The sequence below is a fragment of the Cottoperca gobio genome, chromosome 10 (genome assembly GCF_900634415.1).
Source record: "Cottoperca gobio chromosome 10, fCotGob3.1, whole genome shotgun sequence".
Classification (NCBI taxonomy): Eukaryota; Metazoa; Chordata; class Actinopteri; order Perciformes; family Bovichtidae; genus Cottoperca; species Cottoperca gobio.
Genome location: NC_041364.1, coordinates 15,063,542 through 15,082,475, shown reverse-complemented (window position 1 = coordinate 15,082,475; position 18,934 = coordinate 15,063,542). Strand labels below are relative to the sequence as shown.

At 38.0% G+C, this 18,934-nt stretch overlaps 4 protein-coding genes across 4 annotated transcripts in view; 2 read left to right on the top strand and 2 right to left on the bottom strand.

Annotated features, from left to right (window-relative positions):
- nr3c1 (nuclear receptor subfamily 3, group C, member 1 (glucocorticoid receptor)) overlaps positions 1 to 3,547 on the top strand; it is a 24,977-nt gene extending 21,430 nt beyond the window's left edge. Inside the window, exon 9 of the mRNA XM_029441038.1 lies at positions 1 to 3,547. This exon is cut by the window's left edge and continues 444 nt beyond it. The gene's annotated coding sequence lies outside the window, so the exon portion shown is untranslated.
- Positions 3,548 to 4,126: 579 nt separating this feature from the next.
- Positions 4,127 to 6,786, top strand: fgf1a (fibroblast growth factor 1a). Its single transcript, XM_029441782.1, has 3 exons — positions 4,127 to 4,684; positions 5,688 to 5,791; positions 5,965 to 6,786. The coding sequence occupies exons 1-3, from the start codon at positions 4,516 to 4,518 to the stop codon at positions 6,154 to 6,156; spliced, it is 465 nt and encodes a 154-aa protein (XP_029297642.1). The 5' UTR covers positions 4,127 to 4,515; the 3' UTR covers positions 6,157 to 6,786.
- A 948-nt stretch (positions 6,787 to 7,734) lies between these two features.
- On the bottom strand, positions 7,735 to 15,153 carry ndfip1 (Nedd4 family interacting protein 1). The gene is made up of 8 exons (XM_029441320.1): positions 14,938 to 15,153; positions 13,255 to 13,348; positions 11,490 to 11,629; positions 11,286 to 11,373; positions 10,720 to 10,844; positions 10,458 to 10,524; positions 10,245 to 10,353; positions 7,735 to 9,410 (listed from the first exon to the last, which is right to left on the bottom strand). The coding sequence occupies exons 1-7, from the start codon at positions 14,971 to 14,973 to the stop codon at positions 10,247 to 10,249; spliced, it is 657 nt and encodes a 218-aa protein (XP_029297180.1). The 5' UTR covers positions 14,974 to 15,153; the 3' UTR covers positions 7,735 to 9,410; positions 10,245 to 10,246.
- An 863-nt stretch (positions 15,154 to 16,016) lies between these two features.
- On the bottom strand, positions 16,017 to 18,584 carry gnpda1 (glucosamine-6-phosphate deaminase 1). Its single transcript, XM_029441319.1, has 7 exons — positions 18,465 to 18,584; positions 18,061 to 18,188; positions 17,415 to 17,516; positions 17,124 to 17,306; positions 16,820 to 17,004; positions 16,412 to 16,586; positions 16,017 to 16,273 (listed from the first exon to the last, which is right to left on the bottom strand). Exons 1-7 carry the CDS (start codon positions 18,515 to 18,517, stop codon positions 16,212 to 16,214), a joined length of 888 nt encoding a protein of 295 aa, XP_029297179.1. The 5' UTR covers positions 18,518 to 18,584; the 3' UTR covers positions 16,017 to 16,211.
- Between the last annotated feature and the right edge of the window lie 350 nt (positions 18,585 to 18,934).

Sequence of the window (18,934 nt, the reverse complement as noted above, 5' to 3'; positions counted from 1 at the left end):
ATTGTTATCTGGGAAGGTAACAAAGCTTGATTAATAACATGCTCTTAAGTAGGCTTTTAGACTGTAAGTTCCTCTGTTAGTTTTTATAGGGGGTTGGAACAAAATGTTTATGAGTCATATGGGGGAAAACTCTGTTTTCCAGTCATTTAAAAAGCATAATTCATTGCTTTGATTGATGCTTTGGATAAGAAACAATTCTGTTGGATTGTTGATAGACGCGCATCGTTAAAAGGATGATTTCTCCCACAAGCCAAACCGCTTCCAGGTTTACACGTCTATTATAAAAGGGAAAAAAAATATGTGCCTTTTTTGCTTCAAATATCATCTTAGCCATTTCTTCCTTCCTGTTCAAGACGTGCTCTCTTTAACCCACCATGGTATACCTTCATCGTATGTTGATTGTACTTTTTATGTTCCATGCAGCTGCAAGTTTGCCTTTTTCTTTTCAATGGCTGTGTTTATCTTTAGAAGTGGCAGATCGGCCCATCCGCCGTGTGTAGAAATAATCCATCAATTTAAGAAATAATATTCAAAGCCTGCTTCCTTTCACGCAATCTGCCGCACACTCAACTCCTTAATTGTGATTGGAGCACTTTGTACCCAGCTAAAGGCTTTAAAAGACTGTGAAGAAAGACTGTTCTGCTGTACCAGTCTTCACTATATGACTTGAGATGGAAGTTATACAACTTTTTCTATAGGAAATAGCCGGCTTTGACATTTATTTTAGCCCCAACAGTCTAATCATGGAATGTGTTAGATACCTGCGTCTACCAATCAGAGAACAGAGGGCATATGTTATTGTGTTTGCTAGATTATGTCATTTATAATTAATCAGGAAGACTAATTTCTGTGGTTTTAACATTGCTCAAACTGGTTGGAAAATAACCGTCCTTCACTTTTTAAAAGGTTTCTTTTAAAGTCTGTTTTATAAAACTGACAAACATGCAGTAAGCAACAGACTTTGGATATTTAATTATCAAAAGCCTTTGCATTTTACTTTACTTTTTTTTTTAACATTCTGGGAAATGCATTTTTTTTCTTTCTTGCCAACATGAGAAGGTTGATATGTAGCTGGAGTTAGCTTAGCTTCGCATAAAGACTGGACATAGCAAAACCGCTAGCCCGTCTCAGTCTAAAGGAAATTGTCACTTAGACACTTAACTGCTGGCAAAATGCTGAATTGTAGTTTTTGTATTGATTATACAAACCACTTATACGTTTATGTGTGTTCATTGCTGAGCTGCAGAGAGGCTAGTAAGCAGATTTTGTAACCTTAAGACTGAGCTAGTCGTTATGCTAAGCTAAGCTAACTGGTTGAAGCTTCATATTTACCACACACACAAGAGTGGTGTCAGTCTTCTCGAACAAGAAAGTGAATAAGCGCATTTCCCAAAATCTCGAAATATTCCTTTTAAACCAGTTTGTATGCTGGACAGCTCCAGACATTATCCTGTAAACCTCCGACAGCTGCTGCTGATAACCTTCGACCCCTCCAGTTTAAGCCTTCTGTTCCTTAACGCCCTGTAGGCACCTTGTATTAATGTCCGAGTCTTTAGTACATTTACACATTTACTTGTCTGTCTGTTGGGTAGTCGAGCTCCAATGTTTGACAGCACTTAACCTCAGTCACCTCATAGAGTCATGTCACAGTGAAAGTGTAGCGTCACTGCCTCTGGAGGCAGGCAGCATTGATCCTTTTATTCTCTGGGAACTATTTCAGTGCCAAACTCCTGTTTCGTCTGTTTTCAGTGATGCTGAAAGTTGGTCAGTGTTTGCATCAGAGGAGGGGAACAAGTCCCAGTATTGAATCTTATACATTTGTCTGAATTATCTGAGCTTCTGTCCACTGGATTGAGGTCATAATTAATTGGTGATAACTGAGCTTTATTTGTAACTCAAGGCCCTCACAGATGTGTTGTGTAATCACACAGAATAACGTAGGTCTGTCAGTATCCCTTTCTTTGTGTGTTGTGTAAAGTAAGTGGGATTTGAACCCATTTCCATCAGTTGTCAGTGCAGTTTCTCATGTTGTGTGTTTGAAGCACAAACATAATCCAGGTTTTGACATGAATGTTAAGCTTGAAGGGGAATTCATTTAATTATAAAGAAAAAAAGCTCTTGACGGATCAAAGGTGATGCCCTGCCAGTTTAAAATAATTGGATAAATATGTCAAGTGAGCGACTACAAAGTGCTCATTTAAATTTGGAAAATGTCAAATTGTTTTGCTGTTGCTAAAGTATCCCAACAACAAATATAAAAGCACTCATTATAAATGTTTAACCGCTTCCCGTGCTCAGGTTGTTGAAATGTAATGTCTGATTCACACAGTACGTGGTTGTCCATGTTCAGTCGTTTTTTTTGTCCTGACTTTGAGAACCAAAAACAGTCAGTTTGGATTCCCAAAATGTTTCTGCTTCTTTGATTTAGGGTGTGTATTTTTTTTGTTGTCAGGATTAGGAACGCTTTAGGAATGTGCTGCCACTGTTGTCATTCATACCCAGGCTCAGAAAAATTATACTTGTTGTTTTTCTTTCTGATGTTTTTTCAAAAATAGTTGAAAACCATCTTCATTAACTGCTTAGGGGTTACTCATAGGTTACTTTCACATTCAGTGTATCCAAATCTCTGCTGCTGCTCATTTAAACAGGTTTATATATATATATATATATACATATACATATGCATATAGATATACATCTATATATAGATATAGATGTATATCTATATCTATATATACGATAACGCACACTTGCCTCTTCTCGCTCAAAAATGAATCCTTGCTTACTTTCGTGTACATTTTTGAGGAGGACAACTAAATATGCAATAGAAACGACAGATATTCTGTCACCATCACATAACAAAATGTGGTCACTTCCTTTTTTTTGTTTAACATTTTTCCAGTATAAGCTATTTCCTTACAGGAGATTCACATTTAACAATATCTGTGCAGGCTAAATTTTCAGGAAAACTACACTTAGTCAGTCGACACAGACTGAACACAAAAAGCCTATTTGAAGTTTGACTACAAGGTGACCAAAGCAAGCACAGACAAATTCAACACGTGTCAGTGTAAACTATGTACCTCCTAGAAGACAAATGTACAGTTCTTTGTTTTGTTTTTTAAACACATTTTTTTACTCTTATGTGACGGCTTTGGTCAAATTGTGTAATACTGTGAATAGGATAGGAGTCAGTCTTTTTCACACACAAACTGTTTGTGAAAGTAATCAACCAGCTTGAATCTTAAAAAAAGGAAAAAGATTTGCACTACCCAAATATTGTTTGAAAATCTATTTTGTACAAAGCATATGCAGACATTTCTGAATTATTAAGGGCAGATCATGTTTCACTGGTATATGCTTTCGCAAAAAAAAAAATGTTTTGCTTAAAAAATTTGAATATGTACATATAATCCATTGTAAAGAAAATGTGGTGTATTTGTCTCCAAATAATAGTTTTTTTCTATACCGACTCCTCTGTATTATTTCTCCTCTGTAGTGTGACTCCTGTTGATCTTTTCCTCCATTGATTAAAGGTTGAACTGTATGTCTTTGTGTGGTACTTCTCCAAACAAGGAATATTAACTCGATACTGAACTGTGGAAACGGTAAGCTCGTTGTAAGACACTTTTTATTAGCAAGCAAATAAATTTGCTTTTCCATTCTGACACCTGCAGCGCCATCACTGCTTGAGAAGTAAGTGCTAACATTTTAATTATTCAAGCGTGTTCATGAACCTTCTCTTATCTTAACCTAAACATGTCTTAATCACCCTGTAGTCCACCCAGGTAGTTAAAAATAAGCTACTAAAATTCAGTGGTGGAAAGTAACTAAGTACATTTACTCAAGTACTGTACTTAAGTACAAATTTAGAGTAATATAGAGTATTCCCATTTAATGCTATTTTAACATTTCTACTCACTACACTTACACTCACTACACTCAGACAACTTTAGTTACTTTTCAGATCAAGATTTTACATGTCAAATATATCTATTAAGTAGCTCTTACAGTACTTTTACTTTTGATACTTAAAGTACAACTCCATACTTGTGCTTTTACTTAATTATATTTGAATGCAGGACTTAGGTACAGTATTATGTCATACTTTCACTCAAGTAAAAGATGTAATTTATTACTACATTTGGCTACTTATTGTTTTAAGTTAGTTGACGCTGTTTGCACTACTGCCCAAGAATATAACTTTATAAACAATAAATTAAATCTTATATTATATTATTTAGAATCTAGTAAAGAAAATAATACATTACTATACTTTTGAAAAGTTAGTTTTGAGGTATGTGTCAGTGATCCCACTTCGTGATCCCACTTCATTCTCCCAGTTGTCGAGGCCAGGAGTCGGGGACGCGCACCCCGCTGCCTCTGTGATCTCTGCGCTCGTTCACGAGCATGTAAACACCTGACCACTGCAGGGGGACCGAGACAGCTCACAGAAACCCAAACTCCTCCACAAACGTTCCTGTTGATTACACAGCTGTGTTTCCTGTGAGTGGGATGACGGATGAGAAGATGTTTGCATCAGAGGAGGACCAGACCGTGGACTGCGGCCCGCTGCAGGACTTCAGGCGTCTGACTCGGCTGTACTGCATGAATGGCGGACACCACCTCCAGATCCTCCCCGATGGGACGGTGCAGGGGCAGAGGGACGACAGGGACGTGCATAGTAAGCCTGCAGCACATTTTACATCCCGGCACGCCTGCAACATGATGCGTTCACTTCCTTTACTGTCAGGTTCAAGAGCAGGAAAAGAGGATAGGAGTCAGTCTTTTTCACACACGTCTTATAAATTCCTTTAATGCGAAAATGTGGAAGCCCATTTAAAGGGGGATGTCGCTCATTTTAGGCTTGAAAAAGATGAAACATCCCAGTAGTTTTGTATGGACGCCCATTGTGATTAAAAAAAAAAAAACCAAGGACCTGTAAGTCAATATAACTTTCTCAAAATAATGAATGAGACATTTGATTTGAGTCCATTTCTGTAACTAGTGCATGTATGTTTAATCTATATTGTTTCTCTGCACCACAGGTGACCTCTTATGTAGGTAAAGCCACGCCACTAAAGCCCTCCTGGCACTACCTCTTCCTCCCTCTTATTAAGACAGTTATTTTTTAACTCCTATGTATTTGTATGTATTATGTATAGTAACCTTTTCTGATACATATATGAATTTTCTACCTTTTTCTAGTATTCTTTTTATATGTACCTTATCATGAATGTATTATGTTTATGGTACCTTTTGGAAATGTTGTCAACAGGCTCATTTACAGGTATTTTTTCTGTTCATTAATGAGTATTGTGTCAATGTCAAAATAAATAATAATATATATATAAAATGCATATTTGCCATATATCTCTTTTATTTCTTTAACAATGTGTTTTATATTTGAGTAATCCGTCAGCACCATTCTTTTGGTTTCATGAGACTGCACTAACTATCCATTCAGTAATTTAAATCAAGAGCAAGGATTTTAAATTGTTTAAATGTCTTCTTGTGTCTGTTCATGTCCACTGACTGAAGCTCAGAGCAAACAAGCAGAACGTTTGGAACTGACAGAGAAATCTCAGATATCTCTGAACAGAACAGAAAGTGACCTGTGTTTGTAGAGGTGTGTTTACGATTTCAGTTGTTAATATATTGTTATTTTAAACTTGTTCTCCTTTCAGTTGTTTTAAAGCTCAAAGCTGTGGACAGAGGTGTAGTGGTCGTCCAAGGAACCGAAGCTGGGCGATATTTGGCCATGAGCGACGAGGGCCGGTTGTACAGTTCAGTGAGTATCTGCAATAGACCTGATGGTGACGTGTGATAGTGAATCAGTACATTAAACTTAATGATGCATGCATATGTAGAGGAATATTTCATATTGTAAATAATTAATTCATCTTTGGTGAATTCCCCTAAAGTGCTGTCGGCTGTTGGTGCTTTTTTGTGTTTATCTCTCAGCCCAAAGTGACTGATGAATGTTATTTCCTGGAGAAGTTGGAGGAGAACCACTACAACACATATGTACCTCAGAAATATCAGGACAGGAACTGGTACGTAGCGCTGAAAAAGAACGGAAAACCTAAACTTGGTCCAAGAACTCACATCGGACAAAAGGCCATCTTCTTTCTGCCCCGACAGCTGAGTGACTGAGTGTACACACTCAACAGTGATGCTCCACCTGAATGGATGTGAAGCTGCACCAGGATAGATTTTTGTTCAAATAGACCGATTTCACCATTTTAGGTCACAAACCAGAACTATACATGAAGTAGTGGTGTGAAAATGGTTAATGAGGTACAGGCTTGCTTACAGACCAAAAGGAGGCGAAGCTGCAAAGTCTGTTTGATGTTTATGCAGAATTAACCAGCTTGCATCAGAGCTAAAAGACTACATGTCATGCTTTGGTCCACTAACACAACATCCTGATTTAGTTGGCAGCAGGTCTTCTATTCGCACAGAAGAACATTTTCGGACGTACCCAACGCGTACCTCATAAGTTATGCAGCCGTTACCCATAAGTTACGTTACGTTAGACATACGTGAATACTGAATACCTACGTAATTACAGTACGCGAGTACGTTAGATATAGGCTATGTCGGCTGACGGTGAATCCTACAGCCAACTTATTGATAACGAGTGGATAACCTATTCGTAACCTATGTTAAACTTTGAATGTAGTATATAGGGTTCCTGTGAGTAGCTCATCAACCCATCATCATCCCATCATCAGAGAGCATGGAGGATGCTGAGAGGCTGCGACAAGAGTACATTCTAGCCGTTCTCCAGCATCAGCATGACGTGAACCAGATGGCACTTTTCCAGCTCCGTTGGCCAGACGCTCTGATACGTTGTGTGTGATACGCTATCAATGTTTGACATACGTATAATAATTCGTTATGTATACGTTATGTACGAGTCAGCTATAACACCGCTGTGGAAAAGTTGGACGTATTATTTTGAGCTACTTTTCATATACGCCGGCATGTTTCTGCCATACGGATGTGTGACAGGGCCTTTACGATTAAATCTGAATTAGTGGTTCTCAAGCTGAGCCACAGTTGAGATGATTTTGACGGATAGGAAATAAAAAAAACTGAGTAGTAATAATCCATTACATAGGCAGACAAAAACTTGTATAAAAAATGTATTATTATTTTTATATTATATTAAAATTCATAGTGTAGTTTCATTAAAAAATCCCATTTTCTCAAACTACTGCACTTACTTAGTAACCCATTGATTGAGAATGTTGTTGGAAGTTATGCCATAAATGTTACTGTATAATACCTGCACTTTATCAAATCCAGACATGTTGGTCAACATTTATTAATAAATACTATATGCTTAGTGTCTGGGCCCATATTCTCAAGCTTCAGATATCTCCATTATCATTTCTTATGATTTTACTGCTTTGTGAATAAACTGAACTTGTGCTTTGAGTTTGACTTTTCTGCATCAAAGCTTTGGGCCGAGTAGAAGAGAAAAATATATATGAATTAACATCTTGAAAAGGGCTGCTGAGCTTCTCTGTATACGACAAGGTGTGACGAGCTGAAAGGTGAAACACTTACACCAGTGCACTGCACCATTAAACGGACAAACGCTGTAACCCTATTGCCCTTTTGAGCCTCACATTCTAATGTTCATGCCCTTTTCCCTCAAACTTTAGCTTCATGACCTGTAAATAATCTAATCTTGTATGTAACACAATCCAGGAAACTCTGAAATTACGCATTGAAAGTGACATTTATTTAACACTAAACATACTCTGTACAGTTTCATAACAACAAAACCCCAAGGTTGCATCTCTACATCACATAGAATTAAGCATAATGGGTCTGTATCAAAGCCATGGCAGAAGTATGAAGTTAACGGATTGGGCCGCTCAGTTTGCTGGACCAGGCGGAGACAGTGATTGGATCATGACAACCTGCATTATCCTCATGTCGTTTCTTCCAAAGTATAAAACACAAACCACTGCGCCAGCCATTCCTTGTTTTATATGTCTGGGATTTAAAGTAATGATGGGAACACCCTCTGGGTTTTATTGGTTATGTTGCTAAAAGTGCACCTGCATACAACATTCTTTGATATAGTTTCGATACCCACAATATAGCTAACATCGTAGACCGTATTAATCATGAGAAAAACAAAGTACAGATTTCCCTTCCCCATCTGTCAATAAAATCTTAAGGCAAAAACACCACCTGAAAATGGAATTTGAGTTATTTTTATGCTCTTAGATAATTTGATCCAAATGTCTGAGTGAGATCGTTAACATCTAAAACTCAGACGGCTCAGACTCTTCTCTGTAATCACAGCTTTTCCGATGACGACCAACGAGATGCTGACTCACTGACGAGTCATGGAAAGGTCATGCTGTTACATCTACGTGAGCTTTTTGAGAACATGAACCAGAAAATGTGCTCACACGGCCATTTAAATCATCTTGGTTTGCTGCCCGTCACTGACCAAAAGCCTCTGCATCCCTTCCTCGTCGGCCCGAGTGGCTCCGGGGTTTGTCACTTGACATTTGTGACCGTCTGGTTTCTGGCTTGGTCATGTTTAAAAGACTTAAACTGGATCATCTAAAATCATGTTAGTAACCTAAACTCTATTTCCAGGGTGGATAGTTTCACCTGATTTAAATGTACAACAAAATATCTAACAGGCAAAAATCCAAACTTCTGATACATAGATGTAATTTTAATGTGCTCTACTGACACTGCGTTTTGAATCACAAGCATGTACGTTTTATTATGACAATGCCCTTCATGAACAGCTCCTAACAAGTTAAAAAGCAGCAGACAACACTGCCCCCTCCTGGCTAAACAAAAGGGCAACACTACTTAAAGCCAACAGGTGAGTGAAATATGTGCATATCAGCATTTACAGCCTAATGAAAGCTTGCTTTTTAAGTGTATGTGGTATCTAAAAACAGCCTATAATAATCACAATAAAACCATGATTAGTGCAGATTACAAAGTGTGTTGCATGCTGTGGCAAATCAAGAGTGTTGTACTACTTAATACCTGTTGGCTTCAAGTGTCACCAACATGAGACGCTCCCTATTTATTGACCTTAAGGGCAGATGCATGCTCGTACGCTACTTTCAAATGATATAAGGCATTACTTATACATTACAAACAGAGATGTAAATAGCACTTAACATTCGCCACTAATGAGTACATCAAGGGACTATTACTGTTAACCATTTTCCATTAATAAAGATTGAAAACAAAATAAAACAAGTGATATAATTCCTGAATATTTTATCGAAGGTTGTCTTCATCTATAACTCGTCTGGTCGATTTCTGGTTTAAGTGTCTTCACTTAAAATGTGAAACTCCTCACAGAGTTGCTGCTTGTGTTGGTCACGCCCAGTTCTGCCACATCCAACATCCTGGATTTAGGATAAGAGAAGATGAACAAATCAAGTCTGGAAATATACTTTGAAAGGATGTTTGGTGATGTCTGTGGTTTGTCAGTGGCTATGTTTACATGCCCAGTAATAACTCAGACTGACCAGATTAAAGCAATACTCCAATATTTATCTACTTCAGTTATCATCGTGAGCATGTCATGTGTAAACCCAGATAACATGGATTTCCACTTGATCCTTGAGTAAATTGCATCATGGTCTCCCCAATGGCTGGGAAGTAACCAGAGGAATGTTCCGGTCATGAATAAGTAATACTGGCTAAAATACTAAACAGAAATGTCACTTAAAGGGCCAGTCTGTAGGATTAAAACGGATCCATTGGCAGAAATGGAATAAAATATTCATAGCTATGTTTGCATTAGTGTGTAATCACCTGAAATTAAGAATTATTTTGTTTTCGTTACCTTAGAATGAGCCCTTCATATCTACATGGAGTCTGCCATGTTGCTCTGCCAAGTTTCTACAGAAGCCCAGAGCGGACAAACCAAACTCTGGCTCTAGACGGGGCCTTTCACATTTGTATGTTACCTGAAGACCAAATGACCCACAATGCAACTCATCTGCCTAAAATTCAGTCACAGATTTGAGTGAGTAATGCCCTGACTGGTGTAGTTACAAAAAAATGTGTTTAATGGAATTCGACACGACATGGTGGGAAGTAAATAATGGCAGATGTATATGAAAAGAAATTCAATCGTTCAGTCCCATCGTTGCCCTAATGTTATCACTCCTGTGTGCATGTAAATGTCTCCAATGACAAACCACGATGAGTGTGAACAGATTAATACACCTTACCTCTAATAGATGAAGAGCACCCTTGTTCGGGGAAGAGTGGCGTAGGCGGGATCAGCCAGTTTACGCACCCTGGAGTAGTTAACAAAGCCTCTGATGAAGAGCATGAAGCCTGCAGAACAAAGAGAAGATATGTAATGCATCATAAGGCAATTACCTAAAAGTAACAAATAACAGGAAACTCAATTTCTTAATAAAAAAATGTCTCTCACTTACCCAGGGCCAGGAACACCCACCACAACCAGTACTGTCCATCAAAGTAACCAGGGAAGTAGGTAGAAAACTGGAAGAAATACAAGTAGTAACTGTGAGGAGCTGCAGACGGATCCAAATAAACCCATAAGACCTGATCTTAGAAACTTATCTTAGACCATTTGTAGAGTTTAAAGTGTTTCTGTACAGAAAAACAAATAAGAACTAGTAATTCTGCACCTTTACAACACTGAATAGTGGTGAATATTCACTAAATAGCTCTTACCCTGACAATAAGAACCCATTTGATGAGGGACAGGCCAAAGCCAGAGATGGCCCCATATCGGCCGGCGGCTGATGTGGTCAAACAGAACGACAAGAAGAAGCCGATCCAGTTGAAGAGGAATGCCACTGGTGACAGAAAAAAAAACAAAGAATATGTCATTTTCAAAGCATGACCAATAGATGGTAGGAGATTTTTAATCCAAGATGTCAGTTGTTTTTTTTAAGTCATCCAACTGACTGGCACACATTTCTCCTCCTCCGTCTTTTGCTGGAAACAAACGTGTGCAGTGAGTGTACTGGCACTCAGTTCATTATGTAACAGCCTTTGTGAATATGCCAAATTCATTTTAGAAAATAGTATGCCAGATCCCTTATTCAAGAGCAACTACACATCCGATGTTAAATGAGTGCATCTTTTTCCTTTTCAGTGACCAGGTTTTTACAGATATATAAATAAATAATAACCAGCCGATTACAAGCCGGCTCTATGCAAGTGAAACTGAAAGTCAGTATACTCTTTTACAAAAGAAAAACTGAACGCAGGTCAACTGTTAAACGAGTTCTTACTGAAGAAGGTGAGCATGAAGATGCCGTCATTTCCTATTCGCAGCTGGTCCGCGTCTTCAAAGTCATCCCTCGCCACAAAGTCGTCCTCCTGCACCCACAGCAAGAAATATGTAGATATATGACAATAGCTTGAGTTTACCTCCGATCTGTTTTAATGTTACGTTTGTATTGGTACATTTCTACATATAAATTAGATCAATCTACCGTGACTCTTCCAGTGACCAGGGGGATGGCTGCCTCTTCTTTGCTCCGCTCAGCTTCATCATAGGAGGGCAAAGTGGTGGCAACACTGTAGGATGGAGGGTTTGGAAATCTTCCTCCATCTTCCTTGTATTCAAAGAAAGCTGTGGAGGTAACAAGCAAAATGAGTATTCATCCAGGTGCAGAAGTCTTCTCTCAAAATAAACTCTGAGCATAGCTGGCAATGTACAAAAAATACTGCGCAGGGTTTTTATTGTTGATATGTAGCATTGTATTTGTACAAGTATTTCACCTTTTTGTAACGATGTAAGGTGAAAAAGTCATCGACTGACCAATTAACGTGAATATTATACATATTATATATTTATGGCAGTAAGATGGCCTTTTCACTGTTAAGTTGTAAAGTGATGTTTGATCAACAAACCTCATTTCTCATCAGAGGTTGGAGGAAACCATCTCCAACCGCAGTAAGTGTGCCATTTTTAGAGCTTCATCACCCTCACTGTAAAGCTGGATTTAGTCAAACTATATCAATTTGTTTTTTAAACATTACAGGATGTAGCTTCATGCATTAGATGAATGATAAATGATACAAATGATAAAACATGAGTTGGCCTAACATTTGTAATTTTGGCATGTATTCATCGGCAGAAAGCCTCCATCACCCGTTGTTATACGTTATCTCTACTGACAGACACACACAGATAAATCAACAGTCGTATATAATTAATAGTCCTTCTCTGAAAAGAATCAGAAAAATATTATTGTGATTCTATTATGAAATACAATTCTAACGTTTTATCTAAAAATGTCGATGGGAACTGCAGGAGTGAAAGTATCCAATGTTGACTGATTTACCAGCTGTTACAACGGGTTAATTGCTGACAGACAAAAATCTACTTTCATTTCCTTCAAAAAGAAAAGCATCAGCAGAAAATGATCAAACCAGACCACGGAGGGATGAGTTACAGCAGGAAGACATACATTAGTAGTATCTGTGTCCATTACAGTTTATGTTCTGTCCCATACGAGCCAAGACTTCTATCTGGGTCGTTTGGCAGATATCCAAAATACTCCTTTGTGTTGTGCAAACACAAACAGCTTTGGACCAGATCAATAAACTCACCCAGAAACAGCTCAAAGCTACACTCACTTATGCAACGATTTGACCTTTGCCCTCTTAAGAAGCGAGATTACAAACATCAGACCTTTCTAAAAGGACTTGCAGACAAGCTACTGCTCCTATGCATTATTCATTGCAAGGCTAACAGTGTCGGACAAGCTAGAGTAGAAGATTGACATTACTATGAACATTTATTCAGTTATGGTATTGGTGCTTTACTTCATTTGTTAGATTTCAGCAGGGAACATTTTACTCTTGTTTTTAATAATATTTGATGGCTGTTTTTACTTTTAAAAGATGAAAACACCCATGATGATCTCATAACATGTAAGCCACCGTTAGCATTTAAAGTAGTTAGCAGTATATGCAGTTGTTCAAAACAGATTCAACATTAAAACACTCAATACAGACTGTGATATTAAAGGATGTGACTTTGTTCTACTCAAATCTAAGGCACAGCTATCAGAGAAGGCTTGTACTTTGTAAAGATAATGTGAAACAATTCTATCCATTATTAGAATTATTTTGCTTTCCCACTTTAAGGACTTCTACACTCTTACTATAGTATTTATGGATTTCAATAATACTCCCACTTCAAAATTGTGTTTGTTTTGAGTTATGGGACAGTGTGTGATGGTTCCTAACCTGCATTTGCTGCTGCAATGCTGCTGTAAGGTGGTGGTGCGTCCTGGGCAGGACCCTCCTGGGATGACTGTGCCGGTTCATCCTCATTCACCAGCTGAAGAAATGTTAATTAAGGACAAACACAACTTGGGTCAAACTTAAATTACAACATCTAGGAAAACTTGAGTTGTTGGCTATTATGTATGCATGTGAATATATATATATAAATATATATATATATATATATATATATATATATTATATATATATATATATAAAATTATATATATATATATAAAATATATATATATCATATATATATGTATATATATATATATATAACACTATATATATATACCATATCTCTATATAATATTTTTCATATATATCTATCTATTTTCTCTCTATCTCTCTCTCTCTCTATATTATATCCTCTATTATCTTTTCATATAAACCTATATATAAAATATAGATTTTATATCTTCTCTATATAGAGAAGAGAGAGGATAGAGAAAAAAAAGAGAGAGAGAGAAAAAAAGAGAGAGAGAAAAAAGAGAGAGAGAAAGGAGGAGGAGAGAGAGAGAGAGAGAGAAAAGAGAGAGAGAGAGAGAGAGAGAAAAAAGACAGAGACAGAGAGGAGAGAGATAGAGAGAGAGAAGAGAGAGGATGGAGAGAAGAGGAGAGAGAGAGAGCTCTCTCTCTCTCTCTCTCTCTCTCTCTCTCTCTCTCTCTCTCCCTTTCTTTCTCTCTCTCTATCTCTCTCTCCCTCCTCCCCCCTCTCTCTCTCTCTCTCTATCTGTCTTTTTTCTCTCTCTGTCTTTTTTCTCTCTCCTCTCTCTAAACCGTATAGATATATAAATATATAGATGTATATACACATACAGACAAGACCATCTTTTGTTTCATCTGTAAACACAATCTTATTTGAACTTCCAGTTGCAATGTACCTTTGTTTGCACACCCCATATGTACTTAAGCCAGGTATTAAACACACAATACAGTTTTAAAATGGTGCTAATTCTAACTCTCCACAAATGTTGCAATTGATGATTGATTAATATACTGTGCAACAAGTGGTCATGATAGATTTGTCTGCAACCCTTATTTTCTTTTCAAATAGCAAGATTAGCTGAACTGTACTGTTCCATCTGTGATAATAACACAGTAACCTCTGGTACATCATCAAAACCACATAGCCCCAATTAAACTATGAACTGCGCCCTCACGATCTCACACATCAGCTGCATTTATGTCAATAAATGAGCAGGCTTCGCATTAGTATTTTTGATCGTGTACTGTTACTGGAGTTTAAGTCACTGACCCAGCACCGTCAGGTAGTATGACAGCTTAGGTGCAAGGCTCGACAAAGTCACACTGCTCAGCATTCCGGCTCAGTAAGGCCAAAACTAGCTAACGTTGCGAGTCACTTACTAAGCTGCTAAATGAAAATGGGTCACATTCATGACACATATTATAAGTGACGAAATTATTATTATTATTATTTATTTTAGTGAGAAATTTGGTTTGATATAAGCTTAAGGTATTTATCGCCCAACCAGGCCCGCCCGTAAACTAATGTCGGTTGAGCTCGTTGTTTTCCTCGGTGACAGCAGGCTAATGTTGACTACTGTTAGCTGGATGGGTAGCAGCTAACGCTAGCTGCTAGCTAACTACATTTTGGCGTGCCACAAAACTGTTACATACCTCTTGATATCTGACGTTGCTGTTTTGTTCTGCCATTGTGGAAGAGGAGCGAAATATTTAAAACGTCCTCTTCCCACTCGAACTGTGCAGATGTGTTGTGTCTAAGAAATCTCGTCAACGAAGTGGCAACAGTAACGTTGGCTCCTAGTCGGCCATCTCCTTCCTTCTCCTCCTTCTGCTCCTGACGGCAGCAGGGTTTGGTGCTGCCTTCACGGGCTGTCGGAATATTCGTTCAGAAGTATGCAGTTGTTAAAGTTGAAATACAACAATGTAAAATTACTGACAGTTACAAGTAAAAGTCCTGAATTGAAAACTGTATTATTAGCAAATGTACTTCAAGTATGAAAAGCTCTTTACCTCTATATACTCCTCACTGTTTTACAAACAGTTTACAACTGTATATATATTTATTACTTCTGATTATTCATATACATTTACTACATTCCTGTTTACATTCAGTTTATCCATTTGAAATACTGTCTACCACAAATGTATATTATTTTATATTTTTTATGTATAAAGTTTGGTCCTGTATTTTAACACTATTTTATGTCTTAGATTCTCATATTGCTTTTCTCGTGTGATTATCACTTTGTATATATTTTTTAACAAGCTTTGTTGGAGGGAGCCTGAAATCCAAGCCTGGTGTTGTACATGATAATTAAAGAACTTGAAGTAAAATATCACTGCAAAATGGTTCCCTTAGCCAATGTTATGTTAATGTCTAAATTATGTTATTATTACCAATATTGATGGTAATGCATTTTAATTCGGTAGTTCTTAAAAGTGTAGAAAACTGCTTCATTGGGTAATTCATTAATGGACAATGCATCATATTTTATAAGATGAACATATAGTTTGTTTATTTAAAAAAATAACAGTAAGCTAAGCACTAACTATAGCTGTCAGATAAATGTAGTAGAGTAAAATCAACATTAGCTTACAGCACAAAGCAGGAAGATAGATGCTTACAAGGAGCACTTAAAGGCCACATTAGTTGTTCCATGTTGTCATGTGACAGGAGGATCAGACTGGAGCACAGCATTGACAATCCCCAATCACACACAGAGAAACAGAGATTAAAAGTTAAATGCACTTTATTAAAAAGAACAAATGAGAAGCAATCACATGAAAACCTGAATAGCACCTGATTGTCTACAACAAGTATTTGAGGTAAACTCCAAGCACTGCTTGATGTTTACCAATGTATCTCCGCCAGAAGATAAAGGAATCATTGGAGTGTAAAGTTTAAAAAACATTTGGACAATATCTACTCAGTTCTTCTTCGGCACTGAGGGAGGTAGCTCCACCAGCTTGTTGTGCACATGCAACATCCCTAAAGAAAGAGCAAGGATCAGCATGTTTTCTGTGATTCATGCATGTTTTACAAATATGTTTGCTTATTGCAACCTGGATTGCAAATGAATTAAAGTGAAATACAGAAGCACTGTAGCTTTTTGTGCTTTAGTCTCACCTTTGAAGTACTTTACAGTTTTGACCCGCAGTTCCAGGGTGGCGTCTTCGTCACATACAAAAACAGTCTGTGGGTGCTGCTGGAACGCAGACACTGTCCACATGTGATTCACACCTTCCTCTATAGCTTTGTATAAAGCAAATGCCTTGTGTGCTCCGGTGATGAGAATCATGACCTGAGAAGAAGTTTTAAATGTGAACTCAGGTGTGACTGAGCAAGAGAAACTCGCAATTGGTGTGTTTTCTTTGTGCATCAGTAAGATGATAAGATCTTTGAGCATTGCACTGTTCTGCAACTCAAAGTTCTGGTATATTCTGGTTCTGGAGATTTAGCAGAAACATTAAGCATTAGCAAAATACAGAGCTCAGAAACAGGACAGAATGGTTGACATTCATCTAGGCTTCTAACCTCTTTTGAATCCATGACAGTGCCCACTCCCACAGTCAGTGCCATGGTGGGCACCTTTGAGAGATCCCCATCAAAGAATCTGGCATTAGCCATGATCGTGTCCTTTGCCAGGGTCTTCACCCTCGTCCTGGAAACCAGACTTGAACCAGGCTCATTGAAGGCAATGTGGCCATCTGGTCCAATACCTGACAGGACAGGAGGGGTAGTTTTAATTCTGCTGTCGCTACCAGAATGGTGTTGAGCACAAATATGAAATTATTAGTTGTTTATATAATGTTTATTAACAACACTGTGACCTCCTGACCTCCGACAAAGAGCTCGATCCCCCCAGCATCTGTTATCTTTTCCTCAAAGGCTGCACACTCAGCTTGCAGGTCCACAACGTTGCCATCCAGGATGTGGGTGTTCTCTGCTTTTATGTCTATGTGCTTGAAGAAGTTATTCCACATGAAGGAGTGGTAGCTCTCAGGGTGATCTCTGGGAATTCCTATACAGGATTTTGTGACAGTTTATTTAGCAAGATCACAGCTTTCAAGAATTCCTCAATGTGTAAGCATTTTATTCGGGGGGAAATAATGTAATAATGTCGACTTACCCACATATTCATCCATGTTGAAGGTTTTGACATACTGGAATGAGATTTGTCCTGTCTTGTAGTACTCGATCAGTTTCTTGTAACAACCCAGAGGGGTGCTTCCTGAAGACAGTCAAAAGTTTACAAAGCAAAAGTAACGGAGTGGGAAAGTATGGTATTTACATGGGCAATATATTTTGAGTCACAGTAGTTGAGAATTTCAGTTTCTTCTCCTTACACTTGAATGTTTCAGAGGAAATTATTGCATTTTTTACCCCACCAAATGCATGCAAGGCTCTTTGCAATATAGACTTTACAAGCAAGACTGTAATGTCCCAAATATGATGTAGCCATTGTCCCAATGTGCATGGTGAAGACACGCTAAAACATTTAGTTCTTACAGGTCCATTACAGTCTGCTAGAATATAAGTAGGCTACTTTGACTTTCGATTTAAACAACTTTATTAATACATGTTCCCATTTAAGCATAATTTGAGCATTTGTGCCTGATGGCTATTTCCGCCACTGAAACTGATCAGTTGACGTGAGGGGGGGTTGTTGACATATATATATGTAACACTATTTTACACACTATAACAAAGCATCTCCAGCACAAAATTCTGAAACAAATAAACAAAGCTGTGCGGGGTTACGTGCTCCTACTCACCTGTAGGAAGCCCCAGGGTGAAATATCTGTCCGGGGCAGGTCTGAACAGTAAAATCTTATTTCTGATGTACTTTGCAGCCCACTCGCTCGCCTGGTCGTAGTCATTGAGGATGATCAGCTTCATCGTCCTGGAGAAAGAAAGTAGAAGAGAAGAAAGGGTTGCTTGTCTTAAGTATCTCAGCCTTGAAGTAATTCAGGACAAAGCACACCTTATTCAGACTTTAGCCTCATCAAGGTAACTGCCATGCAGCGACAGTAAATAAAGATAAGTGCGTTATTGCTCAAGCGGCAAAATAAAAAGTCAACTTTTGACGCAAACGCGAATTGTGACCAAAACGTTCACTATAGTATTGATGTCATTAAACACAATCCACAAAAGAAAATAGTTATTGTGTACACTTTACCTTGGAGTGTATTTGTAGCTTTTACTCGCAGCAGACAGGATCAGGGAGATCATGTGATTTCTGCTGTTGGATGGAAACAGCGCTCAACGCGGAGGTGACGTCCACTGAACATCAGCTAATGTTAGCTAGTAAGCTAGCTGCGTAGCTAATTTGATCTGAGAAATGAGAGTGCTGTTTTAATGCACTGAAATAACCAAAAACTTCTGTCGAGTAGTTTACAGACGTTAAAAGCTTTTAACAAACATTGCAGTCGTTTTAAGCTGTGTACGTATTTGTATGAAGACAGCGAGAATTATATATTTAACAGAAACGAGCAGAACATTAAGTGGTTGCTACAGTTACACACAATAAACAGAGTCGGCCACATTTACATACAAACAATGCCTTCTAACCTTATCGGGTTCACATTTGGCCCTTAAAGTTAACAATTTCAACACATAGCTACAACAAATATATAAAAAACAGTTAAT

Coding starts and splice junctions, on each gene's coding strand:
- fgf1a (XM_029441782.1), top strand. CDS start 4,516: ATGACGGATGAGAAGATGTTTGCATCAGAGGAGGACCAGACCGTGGAC. Junction 4,685..5,687: donor GGACGACAGGGACGTGCATA/GTAAGCCTGCAG, acceptor TTCTCCTTTCAG/TTGTTTTAAAGCTCAAAGCT. Junction 5,792..5,964: donor AGGGCCGGTTGTACAGTTCA/GTGAGTATCTGC, acceptor TTTATCTCTCAG/CCCAAAGTGACTGATGAATG.
- ndfip1 (XM_029441320.1), bottom strand. CDS start 14,973: ATGGCAGAACAAAACAGCAACGTCAGATATCAAGAG. Junction 13,349..14,937: donor GCAACGTCAGATATCAAGAG/GTATGTAACAGT, acceptor ACATTTCTTCAG/CTGGTGAATGAGGATGAACC. Junction 11,630..13,254: donor CATTGCAGCAGCAAATGCAG/GTTAGGAACCAT, acceptor TTACCTCCACAG/CTTTCTTTGAATACAAGGAA.
- gnpda1 (XM_029441319.1), bottom strand. CDS start 18,517: ATGATCTCCCTGATCCTGTCTGCTGCGAGTAAAAGCTACAAATACACT. Junction 17,517..18,060: donor CACCCTGGGGCTTCCTACAG/GTGAGTAGGAGC, acceptor GACTGTCTTCAG/GAAGCACCCCTCTGGGTTGT. Junction 17,005..17,123: donor GATCGAGCTCTTTGTCGGAG/GTCAGGAGGTCA, acceptor CTGTCCTGTCAG/GTATTGGACCAGATGGCCAC.